Source organism: Echeneis naucrates, chromosome 1 (genome assembly GCF_900963305.1).
Source record: "Echeneis naucrates chromosome 1, fEcheNa1.1, whole genome shotgun sequence".
NCBI classification, from domain to species: domain Eukaryota; kingdom Metazoa; phylum Chordata; class Actinopteri; order Carangiformes; family Echeneidae; genus Echeneis; species Echeneis naucrates.
Window position 1 is genome coordinate 6,515,541 of NC_042511.1, and position 26,194 is coordinate 6,541,734.

General features: G+C 42.8%; 2 protein-coding genes across 4 annotated transcripts in view; one reads left to right on the plus strand and one right to left on the minus strand.

Moving 5' to 3' along the window:
• Nucleotides 1-19,842, plus strand: part of myh11a (myosin, heavy chain 11a, smooth muscle) — a 28,970-nt gene extending 9,128 nt beyond the window's left edge. Inside the window, exons 5-42 of one of the 2 annotated variants that reach the window (XM_029497587.1) lie at nt 4,202-4,301; nt 4,430-4,456; nt 6,434-6,526; nt 6,670-6,733; nt 6,982-7,080; nt 7,545-7,688; nt 8,030-8,125; nt 8,292-8,410; nt 8,515-8,667; nt 8,764-8,937; nt 9,039-9,212; nt 9,372-9,486; nt 9,983-10,176; nt 10,480-10,601; nt 10,731-10,800; nt 10,908-11,068; nt 11,521-11,629; nt 11,737-11,868; nt 11,988-12,194; nt 12,320-12,457; nt 12,546-12,669; nt 12,742-12,913; nt 13,076-13,288; nt 13,492-13,636; nt 13,781-13,987; nt 14,075-14,179; nt 14,291-14,443; nt 14,594-14,842; nt 15,119-15,331; nt 15,447-15,659; nt 15,744-15,905; nt 16,583-16,711; nt 16,797-16,885; nt 16,976-17,099; nt 17,175-17,383; nt 17,618-17,726; nt 17,829-18,001; nt 18,789-19,842. In XM_029497587.1, coding sequence (XP_029353447.1) covers nt 4,202-4,301; nt 4,430-4,456; nt 6,434-6,526; nt 6,670-6,733; nt 6,982-7,080; nt 7,545-7,688; nt 8,030-8,125; nt 8,292-8,410; nt 8,515-8,667; nt 8,764-8,937; nt 9,039-9,212; nt 9,372-9,486; nt 9,983-10,176; nt 10,480-10,601; nt 10,731-10,800; nt 10,908-11,068; nt 11,521-11,629; nt 11,737-11,868; nt 11,988-12,194; nt 12,320-12,457; nt 12,546-12,669; nt 12,742-12,913; nt 13,076-13,288; nt 13,492-13,636; nt 13,781-13,987; nt 14,075-14,179; nt 14,291-14,443; nt 14,594-14,842; nt 15,119-15,331; nt 15,447-15,659; nt 15,744-15,905; nt 16,583-16,711; nt 16,797-16,885; nt 16,976-17,099; nt 17,175-17,383; nt 17,618-17,726; nt 17,829-18,001; nt 18,789-18,918 — 5,410 coding nt within the window. In that variant the 3' untranslated portion in view covers nt 18,919-19,842. The remainder of the gene's footprint in view (nt 1-4,201; nt 4,302-4,429; nt 4,457-6,433; nt 6,527-6,669; nt 6,734-6,981; nt 7,081-7,544; nt 7,689-8,029; nt 8,126-8,291; nt 8,411-8,514; nt 8,668-8,763; nt 8,938-9,038; nt 9,213-9,371; nt 9,487-9,982; nt 10,177-10,479; nt 10,602-10,730; nt 10,801-10,907; nt 11,069-11,520; nt 11,630-11,736; nt 11,869-11,987; nt 12,195-12,319; nt 12,458-12,545; nt 12,670-12,741; nt 12,914-13,075; nt 13,289-13,491; nt 13,637-13,780; nt 13,988-14,074; nt 14,180-14,290; nt 14,444-14,593; nt 14,843-15,118; nt 15,332-15,446; nt 15,660-15,743; nt 15,906-16,582; nt 16,712-16,796; nt 16,886-16,975; nt 17,100-17,174; nt 17,384-17,617; nt 17,727-17,828; nt 18,002-18,788) is intronic. The other variant, XM_029497596.1, reaches the window with a different exon arrangement.
• Nucleotides 19,687-25,365, minus strand: LOC115040683 (nuclear distribution protein nudE homolog 1-B). 2 transcript variants are annotated; one of them, XM_029497610.1, is made up of 9 exons: nt 25,228-25,365; nt 24,724-24,814; nt 24,422-24,575; nt 23,796-23,944; nt 23,467-23,603; nt 22,636-22,812; nt 22,446-22,531; nt 22,172-22,323; nt 19,687-21,631 (listed from the first exon to the last, which is right to left on the minus strand). In XM_029497610.1, exons 2-9 carry the CDS (start codon nt 24,807-24,809, stop codon nt 21,538-21,540), a joined length of 1,035 nt encoding a protein of 344 aa, XP_029353470.1. In that variant the 5' UTR covers nt 24,810-24,814; nt 25,228-25,365; the 3' UTR covers nt 19,687-21,537. The 2 variants fall into 2 exon arrangements, with proteins under 2 accessions (XP_029353470.1, XP_029353479.1); XM_029497619.1 differs by having other exon boundaries at nt 24,724-24,811; nt 25,228-25,359.
• Nucleotides 25,366-26,194: the final 829 nt, after the last annotated feature.

The window sequence follows — 26,194 nt, forward strand, 5'->3', positions numbered from 1 at the left end:
CAGGGAGTAATAAGAGTCTGATCTGAACCTCACTTAGTTTTAATTTGTGTTTTAATTGCCAAATGTAGATGACTTGGTGTTTTTATGATGAATCGTGTCATAAGGCGTTATTGTGCGACACAACAAAGTTTCCACTCTCACGTACTTTTCATCCCGCTGGCATGTGTTCTTTGTTTATGTCAGTCTCCTCCAGTATAAATGATCAGAGTGCCTCAGGAAGGAGGGGTTCTCACGGGCTGTCAAACAAATAATAACACCCCAAATATGAGTATTTAAAATAAAACAGCACATTTTCCTCTCCAGCTAGCTCTGCTGCAGTCATCGTAATTTGCTGATTAGCATCGAGCAGCTGGTGAAGGCCACCAAAGATTCTATTATTTAATTTTATTATCTATGAGTTAACAGTAGCACCTTGTAAAGGAATGAAAGGAAGCTCTTTTTACTCTGAATTTAATGATGCCAGGATGTAGAAAAATCTCTAATCACATTAGACCATTTCATTTTCTTTATCTAAAAGAAAGTCAGTAAATGTTTGGTGGCATCAGTCATGTGTGTGTGTGTGTGCGCGCGCGTGCATGTTATCATTACTGTTAATGGTTAACACCACTAGTAAACTGGTAAATGAATTGGACTTTGAGGCTAATGCAACAAAAGTTACACACATCTTTATTTAAAACAGTTAAAAGTGAGGAACTGTGATTTAATAGAGTAAAGCAGGAATTTCAGTCATTTTAAGATTTCTCTTTGAACTCGAGCCACATTGCACCAGCTGGAGCCATATAAGGCAGAAATGTTCCTGGTGAAATACGTTGGGAATGTCATATGTGACGCTCTCCCCCTCATGTGTATAACACTACTGTATGTTGTTTGTCAGTATTGCTTCTATATAGAGACAGTTCCTATCATACTTTTTCAGATTAAAATAGATCACATTGATCAGAAAAGTGGGAATGCTGACATGGAGGCGGATGTCTGTCCTGTAACTGCGATGCATATTTGGTGGGAAAGTATGGCGTAGTGCAGCTGTGTGGCGTATTTCAGCACAACTTCACCATCGTCCATGCTGCATGGAGGGAAAATAGCCTGAAAATGGAAACAGGATTGAGTATATCTCCCTGCCTTGCTGCATTATTGGGAATTCCCTCAGTTTCTTTAAATTATCCCGTATTCATCATCCACTGATTGAGAAACAACAAGACTGTATTATGTGTAAATAAGTATGCAAACATCAAACACCACAAATGAAAAACTCAAAAAGGATCACAGTTGAAATGGCATCTGACTTATGATAATCCTCAGATTCCTCCACACAGTAGCAAAGCTTTGCCATGGGAAATAACCAAGGGGCTCCTTACATCCACTCTCAAGATGTTGACATTTTGTCTCAGTCGGGTCACCAGTTTCCTTCAGTGTGAAAAACTAGACTGGACTGGAAAACTCCACAAAATCTACTCTCTGAGTGGGATAATAGCTGAGAATAATTTCATTAGGCTCTCCTAAAAGAAGGAGCTGGTGTGGATATGTCACTTCCAGTCTTCTTCAGTGAATTTAATCAATCAACCGGGATTACTATGCTAGCTGGAGAGACATCGATGTGCCACTATGGACACACCAATTCTGGCAGGATTTATAAACTGGATAAAATTTCAGCTGAATACCTGGATCTTCTGGGAGGTATGGCAATGAGAACAGTACAACGGTGTACGCTTAAACCCAATTTTAAATACGCTCTTGTAAAACAATTCTTTAATAGGTACCTGCAATTAAGCTGATTGTCATCATTAAGTTGTGAAAAGTATGTATGACTCAGCTCAGCAGTAAACTGAAGGCTGATAGGATCCAATGTGATTGAGGATCACTGCCAAGCTTGAGCATATAGTTTGGAAACGTCAACTAATAATGAAATTGCACTCATAGATGTACAAAACATTGGATGGCATGTTTAATGTGAAAATCCCTCAGGGCATTTCATCTCATTTGGTTAACTCCCAAAAATACAATAACATGGACAAATGTAGTTAACGAAGTATATATAATGGAAAAAAATGTAGTGAAGTTAAAACTGTATTTCCTATGCAACAGTCACAAACACAGTTTTCCTTTCGCTATGAGAAAACGCTTGTTTGATTCCCTACCATCTTTTAATGGAGCTCTGCTGGGCACCCAGACTTTTGGAAATTTTACAGGTTGGATTTTGTTTTGTGTTTTTGTTTGTTTGTTTGTTTGTTTGTTTGTTTTTTAAAGGGAAGCGAAGGTTGTTGTTTCCTTTAATGTTTGTCATTTGTTACAGACTCCTAATGCGCTCAGTGTCAAAAAAGAAAATAAATAAATAAAACAGAGAGGATGTTGCTGAAGATTGGTTGTCTTTTCTGGCCAAGGCACAAGGCTTGAATACCTTGTGGACTAATGGAGGAGGAATCCTGCTCATTTATGTCTTTCTTTCTCTGGACTGTCTTGAGTACCGAGTTTTGTTTTTTTCTTATATGGAATACTGTGGTTCTCAGCCTTGTTGACTTTTGACCCTCTAAAATAATAATATAATAAAACATTGTAACGCTCTGACAAATCGCATGTAATCAACTCCGGACTTTCAAAAACCAAACACTGACCTAAGCCTGCACTAACGGCTGTGTCACAGTCATATCTGGATGTCGTGTGTCCTCAGCAGACGTGAACAGGACAGAGTAATCAGATTCCCTTCAGACCTGCCAAGGCCTCGCAAAGCGGGAGCATCCCATGCCTTTTATGGACCCACGCTTGAAGCTCTTTCTGTGCGTTGGGCAGCTGGCTGACGGCTCTGGGATCGTTCAACGTTTTCTAAGTGTCCAAGATCGTTTTCAGGGAAAGAACGTGTCCTGGCTTCTGCTTGAAAACTGCTTTTAAAAGACAGCACGTTTTTTAGACGTCTGACTGGTTTGAAAGTTGCCTGTCATATAACTCATTCATAACTTTGGAAATGTCATAAGCCACTTACATACTGATTTAGTTGCGAAATGTCAGGTGATTAATTTATTTGAATTAAAATTAAACGTTTTTAACCCTGTTAACACGTTTAAATGTCACTTTTTACAAATATAAAACAAGCAACAACCATCAACGGACAATGCCTTATTTACTTAACATCACTTTCACTTTTAAACTGCAGTGAAACAATAACAATTTCATAAAAATGGATTTGACCACAGCACAGGAACCAATCCTGTCAATTTTGGGGGAAGAGTTGAGGTTATAAATAAAACTGACTATTCTCATACATCCTCCAGTCACATATTTCAATGCACAATTAATTCCTGAGTCTGGGTCTGACTGCGGCTTAAACATGTGGCTGAGTCTCTACTATAGTTCTTCTGCTAATCATTATGATAATCTGGAGTTGTGCCTGTCAGTCTGCCAGAAGCAACACTCGGCATAAAGTGTAATCCAGATTCTTAAACAAGGAAGTGAGAGCTGATGAGTTTAGAGTGCTGGATTTATCTGTTTTATTTTGTTAAATTTTTTTATTCACTTTCTATACGGGGAAACCATGTTAAACTAAATAGTATTCATGATAGATAATTAAAACATTCCTGGGCCTTTTAAGGATGAAATCAACATTATTTTGATTTGTGTGATGTAAATGTAAAACTCTAACCTGCAGACTAATAACATATCACTAATATGAAGACTGGAACAACTGCAGGGACGGAGGAACCATTAAAGACGATTTGACCGCCTTTTTATGTCGAACACCTCTCGCTTCGCACACTTCCTGCCTGTCCTTACGCTGTCTGTCAAAATTCAAGCACAAATGGGGAGAGATTCTTTTTGTTTTTTTTGTTTTGTTGTTTTTTTTTTTTACAACCATACTTCTCTGCATTTCCAGATGTTATGCTAAGCTAAGTGAAGATGGAGAAGTGTCACGTTATCAGTATTCACATTTAAATTTCAGCACAAAATCTTTTTTGTGCTGAAGTTAGAGGAGTTGGTAGAAGGCTCAGCGTTCTGCAGACAGACTGAACAATAACACTTGGCTTTGTGTCAGGTGTTTGAGCGGTTATCTCTGCTGCACATGATTTCCATTCAATTAAACCAGGTTATTGGACTGTGAACAGAGAGCCTGTCACCCCTGATCATCTTCTTGTTCTCACTCTCATTCCCTTTCATTATCATCCCCCCCCCCCTTCTAATGTTTAATCCCCCTCTCGTTTTTTTCCGCCTCTAGTGGGGAGTCGGGTGCTGGGAAGACGGAGAACACGAAGAAGGTCATCCAGTATCTGGCTGTTGTGGCCTCCTCACACAAAGGCAAGAAGGACAGCAGTGCTGTAAGTATCCATGTCAGCTGAGCATGATGCATAAAAAAGTTAGGCTCTGCCAATCAGTTCCCTCAGTCTTCAACATGTGTAGGAAACTGCTCAGTTTAATCCTGTATATCGCCGTTTCCTCCAAATAGCAACAATCAGGATCACAGTTTGCCTACGTGAGTAAACGCGAATGCCTGGAGTGTGTTTTTGTGTGTCGTGTTAATGTGTGTACCTTCATTAGGTTAGAAAAGTGCATGAAGATGGTGTCACTAAGTTACCAAAAGCTTTATTCCCTGTTTGTAATTATTTCTCTTACAGCAAGGGTCAAGATCCTGAACCTTACTGCTGTTGAGTTAGAAGGTGTTTCCCCTAACATTTACCGTCTCTGTATCTTTACCCAACCAGAGCTGATTTAGACTGCATGACCATCATCATCATCATGATAGTACTGACTTGAAATCACCTCTCAAACCTAGAAAACATTCAACGAAAAGGACGTCTAGTGTTGCGTAGTCCTGATCAGGTTCATGGTGTGAAGTTTTGTGTCATCTCTCTTCTCATGGAGCACCCTTTCACTGCCAGCGGAGATCAGAGGATTGAAGCCTCCCCGGCAGTGAAAGGGTCCCTCACAGATCAACGAGCACAGTGTGAGCATGCCCGTCTCCTATTCCTGTCTATCAAAACACCGACCTCCCCCTCCGCCTCCCCTCCTCCTCCTCATCCTCAACCAACTACCTGCCGGTTGCCCTGACGCAGGCCGTTGTCTGTTTTGTTTCTGAAATCCTTCTGTCTGGGCTAAAACCAGCTCAGCCGAACGTTTTGGTGCCTCAGGCTGGATCAGAGATCAGTAAGATGGTACCTCTTAATTAGCTTCTGATGGTTTTGGATTTGATGGCCTTGATGTGGCTTCCCTTTGCCGTTGACCCCAGTCACCCTGTTCACCCACAGGGCCTTTGCCCCAGAGGAAATGCCATACTCTGGGGGACCTCAAGGCTCCCACGGACATTCGTCTGAACAGAAATAGCATCTCACTTTCTGTCCTCCTCAGGCAGGACTTTGACTTCTGCTGCTTTTGTCTTTAAACTCTTCCTCCCACATGCTGTTACTTTTACTGTCTTTTTTGCTTTGCTGTTTTCTCCTCTCTCCTCTCTTTCCCAGTGACATAAATGAAAAGGAGCCTCCTCTCTGCTTTGTGAACTCTGAACTGCACCTTATCAGCTGGTCTGTATCTTTCCTGTCTTTCCATAAACCTCAGAAAGCTTCTAACTTTTAGCTCTATGAATCTATTATTTTCTTATCAACATAGCAACAAAAAAAAAAAAAACACAACATACGAAATACATCAGCATTTTTTCACAGTGAAGAGTATTTTACCTCTTATCACTCATTATTAGTCATTTCAACAAGCGATTGATAAACAAAGCAAAATCTTGTCTTTGTTGTACACATTTTTTCCAGAAGGCAAACAACAATGCCCGAAAAGACTTCTTCTATCTATCATCCTTAGGAGGAACATCTGTAACTGAATACTGAGAAATTGAGTCATTTCAATTTGTGGCATCTTTAGCACAAGTCACGCTCTCCTCTTCGTGCCTTTAGCTCGTTTACAGGGGCTGTTTTTAAGTGAGAGAGTAGCTAAGGTGAAGGCCTGCAGCACCTGACCTCGATGCTCGGCTGACACCGACCCCTTTGATCAGGTGGATTAGCTCAATGCAAAGTGACGGTGTGTCTGCCTCACACACTGACCGTCGCCCAGCTCCCAACAAAGGCTGCAGTCACGCTGGAAGAAAATCGCATTTCTGCAAGTCTGTTCGTAGATCTCTATCATTTCAGTTTGCAGATACTCTGAATCTGAGAGGCTTTTGGAGGACTTCTTAACATTATTTTCATTTTTCTCCTGACCCAACCTCATTTGTGTATCTCCTGCCAAGTCATCAACAGCAGTTTCTCCTTCATTTAATTTCTCCTCTCAAAACAGGCAGAGAAATTCTCAGCTCAGGAGTTGTCTTACACAATATACTGTAGAAACAGGATTAATGTAGAATTATATCATGCCATAGATTTACTTGTTAAAAGACCCATACCCCTCCTGCACACCCCCAAACAGCCATCAACATGTCACAGCAACATTTCTGTATCACTTTCATCACTAGGGGGAGCTAGAGAAGCAGCTCCTGCAGGCCAATCCCATCCTGGAGGCATTCGGAAATGCCAAGACCATCAAAAATGACAACTCCTCACGATTTGTGAGTTTGCTGTTTCTAAAAGTGGACACTGTTAATGTGTAATTTCCCAACTGGAGACTACTTTTAAATTGTTTTCTCATTTATATCTTGTTCATCTCACCATTTCATTCTGGAACATCTTCTTTCCTCATATCTCTTAACAGGGCAAATTCATCCGCATCAACTTTGATGTGACCGGCTACATTGTTGGAGCCAACATTGAGACCTGTATCCTTATTTACACCGACATGTTTGACACGATGTTCACATAAACAGACAGCTGTTGTCAGTCTTTGCTCTGGAACATGAATCATCATCGATTTGTTCATCTGTCCCTCAAGTTCATTTCAGCACTGGTGCTCTGGTGTCATCAAAGTCATCCTGTTTTAATCCAGATCTTCATTTGGGGGCTCAGGATTGAGGATTGTGTAGACGACAGAACACATTTGTTTTCTTTAACAGCTGACTTCTCTCAGACCTGCTGGAGAAGTCTCGTTGTATCAGACAGGCAAAGACGGAAAGAGCTTTTCACATTTTCTACTACATGATAGCTGGAGCCAAAGACAAACTGCGTGGTGAGTTACGCTCCGCAGCACATAACCCACGCACCTCAGCTTTCTAAACATTACTGGGGACAAATTACCACATTGTAGGTCAACGCAGTCATGTGAACATCTGAGATAAAAGCTTAGTTTCACTTTGACTCCCATGTGTTTTTAGTTGATCCAGGAGGATTTAGAGAAAGGACATGTAATCCTTTAATCGATGTTAAACCATTAGCATTAAGTCGATGACATATGAAAAGGCAATAACGACAGAGAAAATGCAAAAGTTATTACCAGTATATACAATTACTCTAGATATCGGTTTGCTTTTAGTTAGCACTAAGAATGCTTTGTGAAAAAGATTTATATCCGGAGCGAATTTGATTTCCGATGACAAAAGTTGACCAGTGTTGTTGTATGGCAGCAACACATTCACTGAACATTAAAAGACACTGAGCAGAACACTTCAAATCATCTGTGTGTGTTATTCTCAGAGGAACTTCTTCTGGAGGCCTTCAGTAACTACCGCTTCCTGAGCGCGGGCCACGTTCAGATTCCTGGCCAGCAGGACGATGAGATGTATGAAGAGACCATGGAGGCCATGAAGATCATGGGCTTCACTGATGAGGAGAGAATTGGTATCAGTGACCTTTTTGATCTTATACGTACACACACAGAGCAGTCAATCACAGGAACGAGTGGTTGGTTGAAAATTTCCTGTGAAGTGGCAGAACAAGATATTTATGTTGATCAAACATATGTGTGCGCATGTGTAAGTTATAAAACACACAGAAAGACTTGACAGGAAGTTCAGATGCGATATAATATTTCCTGATCTGTGTGTGTGTGTCCTGGTGGAGTGGCTGCCACCATATCAGCTGTCACAGTAACGATGCCAGTACCTCTGCTGAACCTGATAAAATGGGACTGGGTGAGGCGCATCTACTGTCTCTGTTTAAACGGCTCGTCTTTATTCCAGATATCCTGAAGGTGTGCTCCACAGTGATGCAGCTGGGAAACATCGAGTTCAAGAAAGAGAGGAACCAGGAGCAGGCCACAATGCCAGACAACACCGGTCAGACACCCGTACACAATTTGATCATCTTCTTTTTTTTTTTTTTTTTTTTTTTAACTACAATGTTAAATTTCTCATATTTTATTTATGCCAGTATATCTAAAAACACAGACAGAAACAAGAGACAATAGGCAAAATAATAATCATTTTCTTTGTGTCTCTCCAGCGGCTCAAAAGGTGTGTCACCTGCAGGGCATCAATGTGACAGACTTCACCCGCGCCATTCTCACCCCTCGAATCAAAGTTGGCAGAGAGGTGGTGCAGAAAGCACAGACTAAAGAGCAGGTACTGCACGAGATGCACCGTATGAAACCATAACAGGGAATCACTAATTCTGCTCATGATGTACATTTATCAGACCCGCCATCTCTGTTTGTCGTGTTTGTAAGGCTGACTTTGCCACTGAAGCTTTGGCTAAGGCTGTTTTTGAGCGACTCTTCCGCTGGATCCTGTCCCGAGTTAACAAAGCACTGGACAAAACCAAACGCCAAGGAGCCTCCTTCCTGGGAATCCTGGACATTGCCGGCTTTGAGATCTTTGAGGTATTGACATGTTGATCGCTGATGCGTCAGAAGTGATAAACTTTGATGTTTGTGCGTCAGAATAAATGTTTCAGCGCTGTCCTTTTGTTGTTTAAGGATAACTCCTTTGAGCAGCTATGCATCAACTACACCAACGAGAAGCTGCAGCAACTCTTCAACCACACCATGTTCATCCTGGAGCAGGAGGAGTACCAGAGGGAAGGAATCGAGTGGAACTTCATTGACTTCGGTCTCGACTTGCAGCCCTGTATTGAGCTTATTGAGAGACCAGTGAGTGGCCTTGAGACAGCCAGATACAAGCCTACAAGAGATGTTTTAGTGGTTACGTATGCTGTATGCCTTAATGCTGAGCAAACTTCACATCTCTGCAGAACAACCCTCCTGGTATCCTGGCCCTGCTGGATGAAGAGTGCTGGTTCCCCAAAGCCACAGATGTCTCCTTTGTGGAAAAACTCCTAAACACGCAAGGAAACCATGTTAAATTCGCCAAACCTAAACAGCTGAAAGACAAGACAGAGTTTTCTATCTTTCATTATGCTGGGAGGGTGAGTATGGGCTAATGACAGAAATATGATGTAAACAAGAACTATTGCCTTATTGAGGACCAGTATTCTTGTGTTTAGTTATGAGATCAACAACAACTTTGTTGTACTGCGATGTAAAAAATGTGTTTTGAGCTCCAATAACGCTGACGTTGTCTGTAGGTGGATTATAATGCCACAGCCTGGCTGACAAAGAATATGGACCCTCTGAATGACAATGTCACATCGTTGCTCAACAACTCCTCCAGCCAGTTTGTACAAGAGCTCTGGAAAGATGGTGAGATGTCTGACTCAGCTGCTTTTATTCAAACACAGCACATCAACATTTTAACGGATTATCTGGGAAAATGTCCCGCTAGTAACTGTCAGCTTGCATCTGCAAACTAATGAATCAAAGATTTCAGTGTAGTGATCCCAATAAAGCAGAATTTTGAATTGATTGATTTTGATTGATTTTACTTTTAGTTTTTCTTTGTGAATATTTGGTTTCAAAATACATAATTTAAGCTAATGATTGCAGTTGTTGTGCAATTTAAAACTGCGCACATCCCAAAGAATCTATTTGGTCTAAAAAGACAGTGGAACTCAGCAGCACGTGCTGCCGCTCTCATGCAAATCTGACCTGTGGACCGAGATGAAAGGACATAAAGCAAGAAAAACGCAGCACCGAGTCAACGGAAACAAATCAACAATAGGAAACACTTTTGAGCCATGCTTTGTACCACTGAGTGTACAAATTGTTAGGTATTTTTTCTCTCTCTCTCTCTCTGTAGCGGACAGAGTGGTTGGTCTTGACACTATAGCCAAGATGTCCGACAGCTCCATGCCGAGCGCATCCAAGACCAAGAAAGGAATGTTCCGCACGGTGGGACAGCTCTATAAGGAGTCTCTGGCCAAACTCATGACCACTCTGCACAACACGCAGCCCAACTTCGTCAGATGTATCATCCCCAACCACGAGAAGAGGGTAACAAGAAGACCAATGTTATCAGCGTCTCATGAAAACCATCAGTATTGGTTTCTAAGCAGGGCAGTACAGTGGTGACATGATTAGGATTAGCTCCTATGAAAGGCTGACCTTGTATGGCCGCTCTCCGAATTTAGAACAAATCAAACTGTATCTGCTTTTGTGTTCCATTTATGTATTTCCAAAAACAAAACCAAAAAAAAAAAAACAATATCCAGATGTGTCTGTCAGCAGCCAGTCAGTCAGTGTTAAGGTTTTATTTTCGTCATTGTAGTGCATTAAAAAGAGTTCTGTTTTCCACAGGCAGGGAAACTGGATGCTCATCTGGTTCTGGAGCAGCTGAGGTGTAATGGCGTGTTGGAGGGGATCAGGATCTGTCGACAAGGATTTCCCAACCGAATTGTCTTCCAGGAGTTCCGCCAGCGGTGAGTGGGATCAGATAGGTCCCTAAAAGTCTTACTGGACATATCATGAGTTGATCAGATCTCACAAATAATATTGCTGCAAAGCTCTCTGACCATTTCCAATCTTTATACATTTCTGTCTCCTCACAGTTATGAGATCTTGGCTGCAAGCGCTATCCCCAAGGGTTTCATGGATGGTAAACAAGCTTGCTGCCTCATGGTAAATCCCAACCCACTAATTCTATTCAGCGCAGTCACACAGATTTTTTTATCTGTATATATGTGACCCATTAACTCATCCTACTAATTGATCTCCTGTCTGCATAGATCAAGCATCTGGACCTGGACCCCAACCTGTACAGGATTGGACAGAGTAAGATCTTTTTCCGCACAGGAGTGTTGGCCCAGTTAGAGGAGGAGAGAGATCTGAAGATCACTGTGATAATCATCGCTTTCCAGGCCCAGGCTAGAGGCTTCCTGGCCAGAAAGTACGTATGCAGAAGCCGAAACGATTTTACAATCTGCGATGAATTGTCATGGTTATTTTTGTTTAACTGTGGGGAGGGGTGTCATACTTTTGTTTCAGTCACAATAATTTAGGATCCAGAACGTATTCCATTACATATTTCATTCATTCACCTTCTGCTGCTTATCCATTTATGGATTGGAAGTGGGGGTGCTGGAGCCAATCCCAGCTCACTCTGGGTGAGGGCGGGGTTCACCCTGGACAGGTCACCAGCCCATCAGAGGGCCAACACACAGAGACAGACTGAGACCAACAACCACTCACACTCACACTCAGACCTACCGACACTTTAGAGTCACCAGTTAACCCAAACATGATGTCTTTGGATGGTGGGAGGAAACCAGCTAACCACTGTGCCTCCGTGCTGCTACATTTTTTATAGTATGTTGCTTTTGTTGCTGTTATTTTTTTAAGGGCATTTGCCAAGAGGCAACAGCAGCTCACAGCCATGAAGGTCATCCAAAGGAACTGTGCTGCCTACCTCAAACTCAGGAACTGGCAGTGGTGGAGACTCTTCACAAAGGTCAGCTGTTTATTTATGCAACCGTATCATCATACGCCCATGCGCTTTTTATGACCTGTGACCCCCATATTGAAAATGTGATTTTTGCTCATTCTGCTGAAACACAGGTCAAACCTCTGCTGCAAGTGACCCGACAGGAAGAAGAGATGAGCCTGAAGGAGGAAGAGTTGCAGAAAGCCAAAGAAGTTGCCACAAAGTTTGAATCTGAGCTGAAGGAGGTCACCATGAAACACGCAACGGTAAAGGATGAACGAATGCTAGATCAGTGGTTATTCCATACAAGAGCTTTAAATAATAAGAAGTTGTTGGACTCTTCTGATATAAATAAATTAAGCTGAGGTAAATCTTTTGGCTCCAGATTTTGGAGGAGAGGAACGCTCTGCAGGAGCAGCTTCAGGCAGAGACAGAGCTTTATGTCGAGGCTGAGGAGATGAGAGTTCGTCTGGCTGCTAAAAAGCAAGAGTTGGAAGAGATCCTTCATGAGATGGAGGCGAGGCTGGACGAAGAGGAAGATCGTGCTCAGGCGCTGCTCTTGGATAAGAAGAAGATGCAACAGCAGATGCAGGTCTTCACATCGGTTTCTTGTTTGTTTCTTACTCACGGTTACTCTGGTGCGATTGCCTTCACTCTGCTTATTTCCTCATTTACCTAAACCTACTGTAACAATGTGGTGAAATCGGAATTTTGCAGGAGCTGGAGGAACATTTGGAGGAGGAGGAGGACGCACGTCAAAAGCTGCAGCTAGAGAAGGTGACGTGTGAGGGAAAGATCAAAAAGCTGGAGGATGACATCCTGATAATGGAGGACCACAACAACAAGCTGCTGAAGGCAAGTATAACTCACTATTGGTCAGTCGTTTAATAAGAGAGCAAAAAAATCTTAACAAATGGGTGAGCTACTTCCTGTTTTTTGGTAGGAGCGGAAACTGATGGAAGAAAGAATTGCAGACTTCAGTGCCAACCTGGCTGAGGAGGAAGAAAAGTCCAAGAACCTCACCAAACTGAAAAACAAACATGAGTCCATGATCTCTGAATTAGAGGGTAATCATCCTGGATTCGCTGTCATGTATTAAACAAGGCTGCACTCTGACTATCTATCTCCTGTACCAACAGTCCGCTTGAAGAAAGAGGAAAAGAGTCGCCAGGAGCTGGACAAAGCTAAACGGAAGTTGGAGGCAGAGTCCAATGACCTACAAGAGCAGATTGCCGACCTCCAGGCTCAGATTGCCGACCTCAAAGCCCAGCTCGCCAAGAAGGAGGAGGAGCTTCAGAACGCCTTGGCCAGGTAAATTCCTGGGAAATTACATCAGTACTCGTTTACAAATGGAGACTTTGATACTGCTGATTCTACAACTGTATACAACATCACCTCTGAACCACGTGGATACTCTGTCTCTCAACAGATATTAGTTTCACTGGTCCTCTGTTGTTCATTTTTCCCTCTCAGGTTAGAAGATGAGACAAGCCAGAAGAACAATGCTCTGAAAAAGATCAGAGAGCTTGAGGGACACATCTCTGACCTGCAAGAGGATCTCGACTCTGAGCGGGCAGCCAGGAACAAGGCAGAGAAGATCAAACGGGACCTTGGGGAGGAGCTGGAGGCCCTCAAGTCTGAGCTAGAGGACACCTTGGACACCACTGCCACTCAGCAAGAACTAAGGTTAGTCAGACAATGCTGAAATATCCTCTACATTTAATGCATTTTATGGCTTTATGGTTGTCCAGTGTGACACAAAATGAATGGTTTGTTTGCACTGTCACCAAATAATCCTAACATTTAGCTGCAAACAGAATTTTTAATAGTGGTGTCAATGGTCATATTTTTGTAATAAGATCTGCATAATTCATTCACCTGCTCTGCAGAGCCAAGCGTGAACAGGAGGTGACCCTACTGAAGAGAGCCATCGAGGAGGAGAACCGAACCCACGAGGCCCAGGTCCACGAGATGAGACAGAAACACACGCAGGCTGTGGAGGAACTCTCAGAGCAGCTGGAGCAATCCAAACGAGTAGGTCACAATCAATCATGTCAGACAGTATTTTAGGTACTTAAATGTCAGTTACTTGGTTTATTTAGGTTGAAGATGTTTTTTGTTTTTTTTTTCTGTCTGCTCCAAATGATATTGATCTTTGAATTTCTCACCTCTGCTCAGGTGAAGTCCAATTTGGAGAAGGCGAAACAGGCTCTGGAGAAGGAGACGTCAGAGCTAACCATGGAGGTGCGCTCACTGACCCAGGCCAAACAAGACGGAGAGCAAAAGAGGAAGAAGTTGGAAGGTCAGGTGGCAGATCTGCAGTCACGTTTCGCCGACAGCGAGAAGCAGAAGGCTGAGCTGGGAGAGCGCTGCTCCAAGATAACTGTAAATAATAAGTTACATCAGGAAAAAATACCACGTGTGTATGCTCAATATAAACACTGACAAAACCTCTTCTTTGTCTTCATACAGGTTGAACTGGAGAGTGTGACAAACCTACTGAACGAAGCAGAAGGCAAGAACATCAAACTGAGCAAAGACGTCAGCAGCTTTTCCTCACAACTCCAAGACACACAGGTACCTTTAGCTGAAGTTGAAGAGATATTCCCTGTGCAGTTTATAACACACTGACATTATGACGATATGCTGAGCTGAAAGCTGTGACTGTAACTTGGCGTGTCGCTACAGGAGCTCCTGGCTGAAGAGACACGTCAGAAGCTGCAGTTCTCCACAAAGCTTCGGCAGGCAGAAGAGGACAAGAACAGTTTGCAGGAGCAGCTTGATGAAGAGTTGGAGGCCAAGAGGAACGTGGAGAGACACGTATCCACCCTCAACATCCAGGTCAGAGGTCAAACTAAGAGCTGCTGATTAATTACGCAAGTGGGAGAATACCACCTTTTCCACATTAACGAAGTTGCTGTGAAATAACTTCTGAATAGCAAGATTCCTGTTTTATCATGAGTGACTGACACAGTCTGGGTCTGCCCGCAGCTATCTGATGCAAAGAAGAAGCTGGACGAGATGACAGGAAACGTTGAACTGCTTGAGGAAGGCAAGAAACGCCTTCAGAGAGATTTGGAGGCAGCCAACACCCAGTTCGAGGAGAAGGCCTCCGCATACGACAAGCTGGAGAAGACCAAAAATCGCCTGCAGCAGGAGCTGGAGGACACGCTGATGGACCTGGACAACCAGAGACAGAATGTGTCCAACCTGGAGAAGAAGCAGAAAAAGTTCGACCAGGTGTGACAGATCAGGAAGCTGGTGATACCAGACAATAGCTCCTCTTCTTTCCACATGCCACTACTGACCATTTTTTTTTTTTTTTCAATACAGAAGTATTTCCAATTGCTGCCACATTAAAGAAATATTATGCTACTTTGAAGGATAATGGGAAAACTCGTAGTTATTTGGTTATTTTTCCCCGGTGCTAACCAAACTTGTGACTCAAAAACAAGGTATTGCATGTTATATTGAATTCTACACACACCCAGCTAGCTCTGGTTATTTGACCTGCAGATGCTGGCTGAGGAGAAGAGCATCTCCAGCAAATTTGCAGACGAGAGAGACAGAGCTGAGGCTGAGGCCAGAGAGAAGGAGACCAAAGCTCTCTCCCTCGCGAGAGCTCTTGAAGAGGCCCAGGATGCCAGGGAGGAGCTGGAGAGAGCCAACAAGGCCCTGAAGATGGAGATGGAGGACCTGATCAGCTCCAAGGACGACGTGGGAAAAAATGTTAGTATTGGAGCATCACAGAGCGTGTCACACTTCAAACTGTTGTGGAATTCATACTAAATACAGTTAATAAGAGTATTGCTAGTTCATCTAAACAGCTGTATACTGCTGGCAGGTCCACGAGCTGGAGAAATCCAAACGTGGCCTGCAGGCCCAGGTGGAGGAGATGAAGACTCAGCTGGAGGAGCTGGAGGACGAGCTGCAGGCGGCTGAGGATGCCAAGCTGCGTCTGGAGGTCAACATGCAGGCTCTGAAGGCTCAGTTCGAGAGAGACCTCCAGGGACATGATGAGATGGGAGAGGAAAAGAAGAGGCAACTGATCAAGCAGGTAAAAACTATGAACATGATCTGATCCACCATCAAAGACCAGCTACGCCAGAAGTCCAAAAATGATGCTGTGGTCTGGTTGCAGGTTCGTGAGTTGGAGACAGAGCTGGAGGACGAACGTAAACAGAGGGCTCTCGCATCAGTAGCCAAGAAGAAGCTGGAGACAGACATGAAAGATCTGGAGGGACAGATCGAGACAGCCAATAAGGGACGAGATGAGGCCATCAAGCAGTTCCGTAAGCTCCAGGTAAGAGCGAAGAGCTGGAATGAATACAGCAGCAGGTTTCACACTCAAGTTTATACATTAAAGCCCATCATTTCCTTTTTTTTGTCTGCATTTGTCCTCACAGTTTCACACCACAGGATGAAATGAGATTGATGCAGTTATATCTTTGAGTGGCAGGAAGGGCAGTACACCTGAATACAGGGGGGAATAAAGGACAGAAGGGAAGCAGGTGGTGCTGGTAGGAACTGGTGGAGTGAAGGATGCTCACTGAGGATTTGGAGAGTCCAGAGTGTTTCTGTGTTGGTCTCTGGGGATATGGGAGTCCAGATAGGTGGAGGTGTCCCAACAGAGGAGCCGAGCCAAAGAAGGGGTACATAGTGATGGAATGAAAGAACAGCTCAGCCCATTTTAGGCAGATGTCACCAAACACTGGTAGCAAGTGCATGTGGGCATTCCCTAAGCAAGCGCACGCTGGAGCAGGGAAGGAGGGCCCCACGAAATTTCGAGTCATCGCAGTCACCATATAAGTCTGATAGCATTAAAAATGGTAATTACTGGAAGGTTTTATTTGACACAATAAGCGGTGAAAAACACGATTAAATGGATAATTCACTGCACTAAAGTCAGGTCAAAGCTATGTACACATACATGGTATATAAATCAGTCTCATTCTTTTTTGCTTGTCTTCCTCCCTCCAGGCCCAGATGAAGGACTACCAGAGGGAGCTGGAAGATGCCCGTGCTGCCAGGGAGGAGGTGCTGGCCACCGCTAAGGAGAGTGAGAAGAAGGCCAAGAGTCTGGAGGCTGAACTCATGCAGCTGCAGGAGGTAACACTTTAGACTCCTAACATGGCAGAAACTTGTCTGAGAGCACAGATGTGAACTGATGAGCTAATTTCTAATCTGTTTGTAGGAACTGGCTGCAGCTGAGAGAGGGAAGAAACAGGCTGAGGCAGAAAGAGACGAACTCTCTGATGAGCTTGCCAGCAACACTTCTGGAAAGTGAGTGGAGAGCTTGCAATTTTATCTTTGTGAAATGTAGGTGAGATGGAAGATGAAAATGTGATCACGTTTGATTTCTGCTGTCTTCAGGTCAGCCCTGGCAGATGAAAAGCGTCGCCTGGAGGCAAAAATCTCCCAGCTGGAGGAGGAACTGGAGGAGGAGCAGAGCAACATGGAGATCCTCAACGACAGGCTGAGGAAGAGCTCACAGCAGGTGACCAGACAGACCTCCTCGCTGTCTGCACCCCTGCCTGCCAGCGTGACGTTAACTGCATCTATTTCTCCACAGGTGGATCAGCTGAACAACGAGCTGCAGACGGAGCGCAGTACCTCCCAGAAGAACGAGAGTGCCCGGCAGCAGATGGAGCGCCAGAACAAAGAGCTGAAGGCAAAGCTTCAGGAAATGGAGAACCAGGTCAAGTCCAAGTTCAAGTCCTCCATCTCTGCCTTGGAAGCCAAAGTGGCACAGCTGGAGGAGCAGCTGGAGCAGGAGAACAGGTTGGCGGCAAAGACCCCCACTAAGAATAATGTCTTTCATGCCATTAGACATGCTTTAATACTTCTACTGTATAAGAAGTCTGTTCCATTTATGTCTATCTTTCATATCAGTGCTATCAGAGTCTATGACTGTAAGGTCATGGGTCACACAAACCGCCTTCACATGCCTGTTTTCATTTTGACTTTGAGATCAACTGTTATGCCTCAGTCATCTTGGACTCTGCTTCTTCTCAGGGACAAGCAAATGTCCGCCAAGAGTTTACGCCAGAAGGACAAGAAGATCAAGGACCTGGTGATGCAGGTTGAGGACGAAAGGAAACAGGCAGAGCAGTACAAAGACCAGGTACGTTCCCTTCATGAAAGCACATGACCACACAATGTCCAGTGAGCAGAGAGGGTTCGGTGGAGCAGTAAACCTGCATGCTTTCACCTGTATGCTCACCAGTCGGAGAAGGCAACCACTCGCATGAAGCAGCTGAAGAGGCAACTAGAGGAGTCGGAGGAGGAGTCTCAGCGTGCCACGGCCGCCCGCAGGAAGCTGCAGAGGGAGCTGGATGAAGCCACTGAAGCGAACGACGCAATGAGCCGCGAGGTCAACTCTCTCAAGAGCAAACTCAGGTAGGACAGCGGGCTACGCACGACACGTCTGCATACCTGAACGTCTCTGTTCTGTCTGAGGATGTCTACACAGCATCTAATCCAAAGCCTGGAGACATTTTAGTGTACATGTGAAATACACACTGTGAAAGTTGCAGAAAACAAATAATTGACATTTTGTCTTCCCGTTCCCCCGAGCATCTTTTCTACACTCGCAGGGGTGTAAACAAACAGTATTATAGATTGTTATTTAGTCTGACTGAACACAAGCAAAACAATCCTGTTCATCTCTATTCCAGAGGCAACCCTGAACCCAAGGAGTAACACAGCAGGTACCTCTGCTCCTGAGCGTTATCCCATCACCACTCCTATGTCAACTTACCATAACTTCTCCCCATGCACACTCCTAATGCTGTTGTTTCTTCCATTGAGCCTAACTGAGAGAAATATGGCTTATCCACTTCCTCACAGAACAAAAAGTCACACCATTCGATTTCCATCACACCTATTTCCAGGTGGTCATATTTTTCTCAGTGCTTGGTTTAATTGCCATAAACCAAACTCATTCTCCTGAGCCAGGAGTCAAATGAGTTCCCGAGATAACCAGCGTGCTTAACCTGTAACCAAAGCACAACCTGTATACCCCTCATCATCCTACTTGCAGTGTGCCACACCCGAGCGGTTCTCAAAAAAAAAAAAAAAAAAGAACCTTTATCACTTCACAGGCTGCTAACCACCTCTCTCACTGTTCTGCTATGTCTATGTTTGTTTGCGTCTCTGCCTTGTGTGCGTCTTTGTGGCATTTTAGGCGTGGAAACGAGCCCTCCTTTGGCAGCACACCTCGGCGTATAGGCGGAGGCCGAAGGGTGGTCGACGATGCGTCAGAGGAGGAGGCCGACTCCCAAGGCGACTTCAATGGAACAAAGGCTGTAGAGTAAGAGATGTCTGATAAACAGAAATCAACATTACCTTCCAGGGCAGCATCTGCTGCTGACAGCAATGAATATCTTCAGAAGCCTGTTATGTTATCTCGTTCTTCCATATCACTTCAATGTATGTTTTCTCCCATCTTCAGTAGTGTACTAACCTGTCTTCTTGTTTTAGAGCACCTTTTCTTGACACAAACCAATCAGGAGAACTTGGTATCAACTAGCGGAGATGTTTTGGTGGCTCTGCTGATGATGTGTGATTTGCAGTTCCTTTTATTTTTATTTTAATTTACACTGTTTTGTACTGCACTGAATGACTGACATTGATTTCTCATGCAAGTTTTTGTACACAAAATAGGTGCCTCTAATTACCACGCCAATCTGCCAGCAAAACCTCAGGTCGCAACACTAAGCGACCTTGGAACTGAAAGCAGAGACATAATGTAAATCTACAGATCTGTAGCTATTATCAGTGACTTTCGTCCTGTTGCCTGTGACTGCTGTTGGTGTTTCTGTGCAAAACTGAACTGGTCCTTCTGAGTGGCCACGCAGACAGACTAAGTGTTGAACATTTTCTGAAGTCACATTCATATAATTTTCACCTTTCCTGTGTCCAGATATGTTTAAATAACATTTATTCCTGTAATAACAGGTTTGAGATCCAGATAGAGAATCATAAGCCAGATGTCAGGAATGGGCACTGAGCATTCACATCCTTTTCCTATATTTTTCCTTTGTCCAGATTTCCTGTACGTGTTTAAAAAAAAAAACTGCGGCCAATCATCCTAAATGAACTCATACTTATTTCTATATTGTTATATATAGTCAACTGATGTTTACATGACACCCTTTGTATCTATTAATTGTGGAACCACCTGCACAAGAAGTAAAAGATATATTACAAAAATAAAGCCTTGGTTTTCTCCCTTTTAATGTTTCTGTCTTGGTCAGTAACTTTAAACTGAATCATCACCACAGAATATAATCCACATTTGTTCAATTCGGTATAAAAACAAATGCAAACCAACGGGATAAGCGTTGCGTAGATAACCTCAGGCACATACAGTGTGAAGTCCAAATACACAAGCAGTTGTAAAGGTGCTACATACAAACACACACCTGGTCCACAGTGGTCAAAGATTACAAGTACAGTTAGCTCATTTTAGTGTGAGGAAGGTTAAACAGCAAAGAGAAGCATTTTATGAGAAAGATTGCTCATAAAATGAAGTTCATTCCTACACACAGGCTACAGAGCAATGGCTGCGGTGTAAATGTTGTACTTGATATGTACTGAAGTATCTGCTAAATGAGCTGCTGGATGGCAGAAGGGAGAACTCCACATTAACCAGAAGTATTAGAGGGAAAAGCTCAGTCTGTTAAACCACTATTTTCCCCTTAACGATATCTCTTACAAGGCAGGAGAAGGGGATATGTTATAGACTCTATACCTACACAAATACAGTAGGAACTGTGCTTATCTTTGACCTGTTGACATCGATTATTGCTTTGTCTTTTCTCCACAACAGTCTCTCACCTATAGAATTATTACTATACATTCAGTAGTACACGTGCCAGTCTGAAGTCTACAGTCAAAAAAAAAAAAAGATGTAATTAAAAGAAAAATTCTTCCTAACACTAGATGATAAATCTGCAGCACGACTCCTAAGACTACTCTTCAGTTATCAGCCTCTCAAACCAGAAAATTAATGATCTATTAAAACAAGTAGAGGGTGGAATAGATTTCCAAGCTACAGTGCTCAAACTGAGCTGAAGGAATGTGACATAACGCAACAAGCACCAATTGATTTGTTCTATTACAGCAGAGAGGCCTACAAGCTGAAAAGGTAAAAGCATTGATGAGCGATGAAGGCAGAAATGGCTAAAACAGCTTGGAGCAAAAAACAATTCATCTGCACTTTTGTGTGTAACAGTGGAGAATTGAGGGAGGTTAAAAACAATGTTCATTAATGTTGTAACTAACCAACCTCAGTCAGAACAGTCTAAGTTCTAGCAGTGTAACAGGACTGACACCATATTTGATTAGAACTACATGATTTAAGCTTAAAATTAACAGAATAAGAAACACAAAACAACTTAATGTTACTAAAAGATTTTTTAACAATTACCATTTATCACAGCTTTGGTTCAGACTTTGTCATAAACAGTATTTGCCCATTGCAACTTATGTATAAACCACTCTTCAGGTTTGGGTCCCTATTTCAGTGAATTTGTGGGCAGTAATGTTCCAAAAGTTCTGTTGTGCTTGATCCATTTAAAAAAAAAAAAAAAAAAGAAAAAGAAAAAAATCAGCCAAACCTGACACCACAGTGTCAAAGATACAGCAGGAGATAAACTGTGAGCAGTAGGTTTTATACAAGCTGTAGTGCTGCTTCCTATTTTAACTATGGTGCGATGCTAGTCTGAGGCAGTAGAAGTCCATGCGCAGCAAATTATTTGGGGCATGGAGAGAGGCTTTCCTGTTCCAACAGTTCGGCTGGGCAATGGTAGCAACAAGGGAAGACAGCTCTGTTCACAGTTCCATTGCTGTATTATATTAAGGAGGGAGGGAGTGAGGGAGAGGTGAGGTGAGGTTATTCAAGGAGAGAGGTGGCTCATCTTCTTTTTGCCTCATAGCAGGATCTTGACTCCTCCCTGTGGAGACTGTGCGCCCTGAGAGATCCCTCTCGGAGGAGCTGGTCCAAACTCTAAGCGTTTCACTAAACTGCAAAACACAATGTAGCACATACACTCAACTAAATACTGACAATATTGTTCCTAGTAACAGTGAAGTGGCACAAAATAAAATAAGTTAAAAATGTTCCAAAGTTTTGTTTCCAGTCTGCAAAGTTTGGAACGGAGTCTGAGTCTGGAGGATGAGACGGCTTGGTATTCTGGCATTACTAGGATGAGTTTGTAGTTAAAGCCTGAAATTCATCATAGACCACATTGGAACATGGACTCAGACTGAACAATGGATATGGTTTTACAAGATTAGCTATGGGAATGGGTCTTTTATTGTTTGTTTGTTTTTTTTTCATCCCTAACCCTCTTATTATTATGACTGGTTTGATTATAAGATGCAGACTGTGAGTAAATATTAAAACATGAACACACACACACACACACCTCTCTTAAGCATAAAATACAAGTTAGTTATTCTTGATCCAGAAGAACTGACATTGGTGTTATTTTGATAGAACAACCCAAAGAGTTGTTTTGGGTTTTGTTATTGGTTACACTTTGCTGCTGGCTTTTTCCTTACCTGTCGTACAAAGGAGGGGGGCTCATGCTGGTTTGGACCTCAGACGTTGCTTCTAAACCTGAAGGACTACCGGGACCTGCTGGAAGTGCAGGTCTACTAACAGATGTGTCGTACACAAAATCTCGACAGGATGCCAACTTGGACTCCAGATTCTACCAGGGGTTTCAAAAACATTGTCTGTCAGCTCATACATGAACAGCCCAAACTTGGAATCATACAATTCAATAGAAGCGTAGGTGCGTGTTATTTTAATTATTCTATTCTAATCTCTTACTCCAACTTTTCTCAGCAGCTCCCCTACAATATTGAGTGCAGATATTCTAGCAGAGGTAGTGAGGGGAGTCCCAGTTAGACCATCACCTGAAACGAAACCAATGTGAGCAGGTAAAGGCAGAATAAATTCATACAAAAATGGTAGATTCACTTATTTGAGAAGTTATGTATTTTCACCACATTCAACTCACCCCGGCGGATACTGGAGGCGGGGGGTGTGGCAAATGAGCTGAGAGGTTTGGAGGGCGTGACAGGAAAGGACGAGTTACCGGCCGAGGGGCACGGCAGGTTTGTTCGATCAGTGTCTTTACCCAGGCTGCTAGAGGGACGCCTTTCCTTCTGACGGACAGCCAGTTCCTGACGAAGATCTGCCACAAACAGAAATGTCAATAAAGTGTCACTCATTCAAAAAAAGAAAAAAAGAAGAAGAAAAAAGATTCAGTTTGGTACAATTATTTAATTACAGACTTGAAACAACCTGAAATAAGTGATAACTCACATACACAACTTTATATCAACAGTATGTGCATTTATCTAAAAATCGATCTGAAGTAATAAAAAAAAATGTTACAGCAGTCTACTGTTAAAGACTTAAACAACTCACAAGGTCTCAGATGTGTATAGGGTGTATAGGTTGTAGATAGAGGGGGCTAGCATTCATCATCTGTCTTTACTAAATCAAAGTTATCCACTTGCAGGAGGAGATAATATTAAAAAACAGCTATCCTAACTATCCTAATCTTCTCTACGAGACAAGTCAACAATAATCGTGTGTGTGTGTGTCTGCAACTGCATTTGACGGAGTTACTCCTTCAAGTTGTGTCTGTTTCATTTCAAACAGAAACACAAAATCATAGTCCATCTCCTTTTTTTAAAAATTCAATAAAAATGTATACACAATGATGTATAATAAGACATTACAGAGGTATACCAGAATACATCTGTGCTTTAGATCACGTACAAGATAGTCAGGTAAGAGATACAGAACATAAATACAAAGTCTATTGTTACAGTGAGTGTACCTCGAGCTTCGTCCTTGAGTCTCTGAACAGACTCAAGCAGGTTCTCCTTCTCATCCAGTTCACTTTCAAGGAAGGCATTTCTCTCAATGACTTGGTTCATCCGCTGCTCGAAGTCCTCCAGAGACATTATGGTAGCCCTGGAACAAGCAAAGAAAACGAGCCAATTAACATTGACAATCATTATGTTTATAGATTTAACCATACACACGTAAAATAAAGCCATGCTGTGGTGTAACGTCTGTTGACTTGCAACTGGGTCAAAGTCAGCCATTTAGTTTGTCCATGAAAATGACATCAACTGGCACGATAAAGATGTCTGCGACACAGACCTTTTGGTTCTCTCCAGGTCATCATTGGACTGCTCGAGTTCTCTGATATATTTCTGCAGGTGATCTCTAACTGCTCTGGTTTCTGCCAGTTCTTCCTCCAGAGTTGAGATGTGCCTCACAGCATCAGAATGCTGGGAATCAAATTTTTCCTGCAAACAGCAACCAGACAAAAAAAATAAAAAAACGCTGACAATGTCAGCTCTGTTATGTAATGGCAGATTTTTATGGTAACACAGCGACAAGCACATTTTAACGAAAGGTTGTGTGTAGTTTGACACTGGCTGTGGCAAAAATCACATCTCTTTCCTGATCTCCCTGTCCCAGACAACCTCATACCAATCAGGACTTTCTGGCACACTCCTGTGCTCACTTCCTCCATTAATTTTCTCTTCCCCGATGGACCAGTGAATAAAAATAGCAGTCTATTGCTTTATAGCTAGGCAGCAATTTTCAGTGGCAGTGGCATTGGCATTCTGAATTTGGGCTGGCCTGAAGCTGTCTGAGAATGTGGGTGTGACTGGTTGCTTCTCTGTCTGTCAGAGATAATACATTTAAATCTTCATTAGTAACTGTAGAACTGTGCAGCTCTGTTGGGGCAAATGCCTATTTTAATCAAGGTGCTCAACCTTTATGCTTTCCAGTTCCATGCGAAGTCGATTATTGTCAAACAGCAGCTCTTTGTTTCGACCCTCACACTGCTTCAGCTCTGTTTCCAGTTCTGCCTCATAGTCTCGACTCATCTGCTGAAACTCCTGCAGCTCCTCCTGAGCCTCTTCAGCCCTGATGGCAAAACAGCGACAAGTCACAAATGTGTGTAGGCAATGTTGATGCCCTAAACTTAATTTGTATACAACATCATAAAGATGCAGCTTTAAACATTAACATTGTTTCAGTTAGCTGGTTAACCAGCAGTGATATATACTGTTACCTTTGTTGGTGTCTCTCTGCCTGCTCCTTCCAGAAGCCCAGCTCCTCTGCTAAGGATGCAAACTTGTGTGTTGTTGGCTCTACCATTTCTGCTGTGGGTCGGGATGAAGGTGTGAGATACCCAACGACAAAATAAATCACATTAGATTATCTAATATTGTCCTTATCTACCATTAGACCAAGTACAACCCTATAGTTCAACAGCACCAAACTATAAATGAGAGCGATTGCTAACTACGTTAGCATAAGTCACCACCTACATTTTTGTCATTCAACACGAAGGCTGAATGTCCTGACTACCAAAATGTGCGTCGTGTTTATTTCTCCAGTGTATTAAAATGTGAGCACATAACGTAAAAGTGCTGCTACTGTTTGAAGCGAATAGAAGCATTGGCCACTGCAAATACCTGGGCTAAGTTTTGCAGCTATGCTAAAGAAGCTATGCTAAGCGATTTAGCCAGAATGTTCAATCCCAAAACGATAAACAAAAAGCACGCAGACTGACCTGAATACAAAGAGCGGATCAAAACATAATATTGCTGATGGAATGGATTTCGACAGAGAAACAAAGATTTCCGAAATGAACAACAATTTCTGTGAGTTTCAAACTAATCTCTCATTACGTTGTCTTGCAATAATGCTTGACTCAACAACCAAATATAAACGAAGCTCCGGTTCTCGGTTGCAATTGGACAACAGCGGTGACGTAAAAGCAAAGAGTACCCAATCATATCATCTCAGGAACTTCTAGCTGTGGAAGGAGGAGCCTCCACACGCAAGTGTCCTCCGCTCTCGTGATGAGAATTCGGCTCTTTTTACTGACTCGTTTCTTTTAAATTCGTTCAGTAAAAAGGTACGAATATTTTTTCCAAGTCATTCTTTCATTTGGTTCATTGGAACCTGTGTGGCGCTGCAGGTGTCATTGAGTAATGACTGCAAAAGCACATCTTTGAAACAATGAAGAGCAACATGGTTTGCGTCACTTATAATATAATACACAAGTTCGCTTTTGTTAAAGTGTTGAGCAGCAGAGAAGCCGTAGCCTACTGAAGTTGAAATGACTGATTACTTCATTTGCCGGTGTGTCAACTGATTTGGTTCCCACCAAGTTCCTGTTCCCCTTTACGCTGATTTACTGCTGAGTCGTGCGTAGTTGCTACGTTACCATGCGTACTTAAAGAAGAAACGCAAATAGAAACACAGCTGGGTGTACGGAAAGCGACATGGAACAAGCCAATTTGTAGGTTATTGGTATGTTATTTATTATATAACAAAATAATTTGAGAATGCATTTGTTCAGCCATTCTTTGTGTAAATGGATGCCAGCTAGCAAGTCTGTGCGAGAGTAGCCTACGTTAAGTAAACCTCACTGCCGGATCACTTACACTAGTTAGTCGCTTCGAAATGGACTGCTAGCTAACTGGTTAGCTAACTGGTTAGCATGCTCGACTGACGGATTGATGACATTATTT

Coding starts and splice junctions, on each gene's coding strand:
- LOC115040683 (XM_029497610.1), bottom strand. CDS start 24,809: ATGGTAGAGCCAACAACACACAAGTTTGCATCCTTAGCAGAGGAGCTG. Junction 22,532..22,635: donor CGCCTCCAGTATCCGCCGGG/GTGAGTTGAATG, acceptor GTTTCGTTTCAG/GTGATGGTCTAACTGGGACT. Junction 21,632..22,171: donor CCCCCTCCTTTGTACGACAG/GTAAGGAAAAAG, acceptor TGTGTTTTGCAG/TTTAGTGAAACGCTTAGAGT.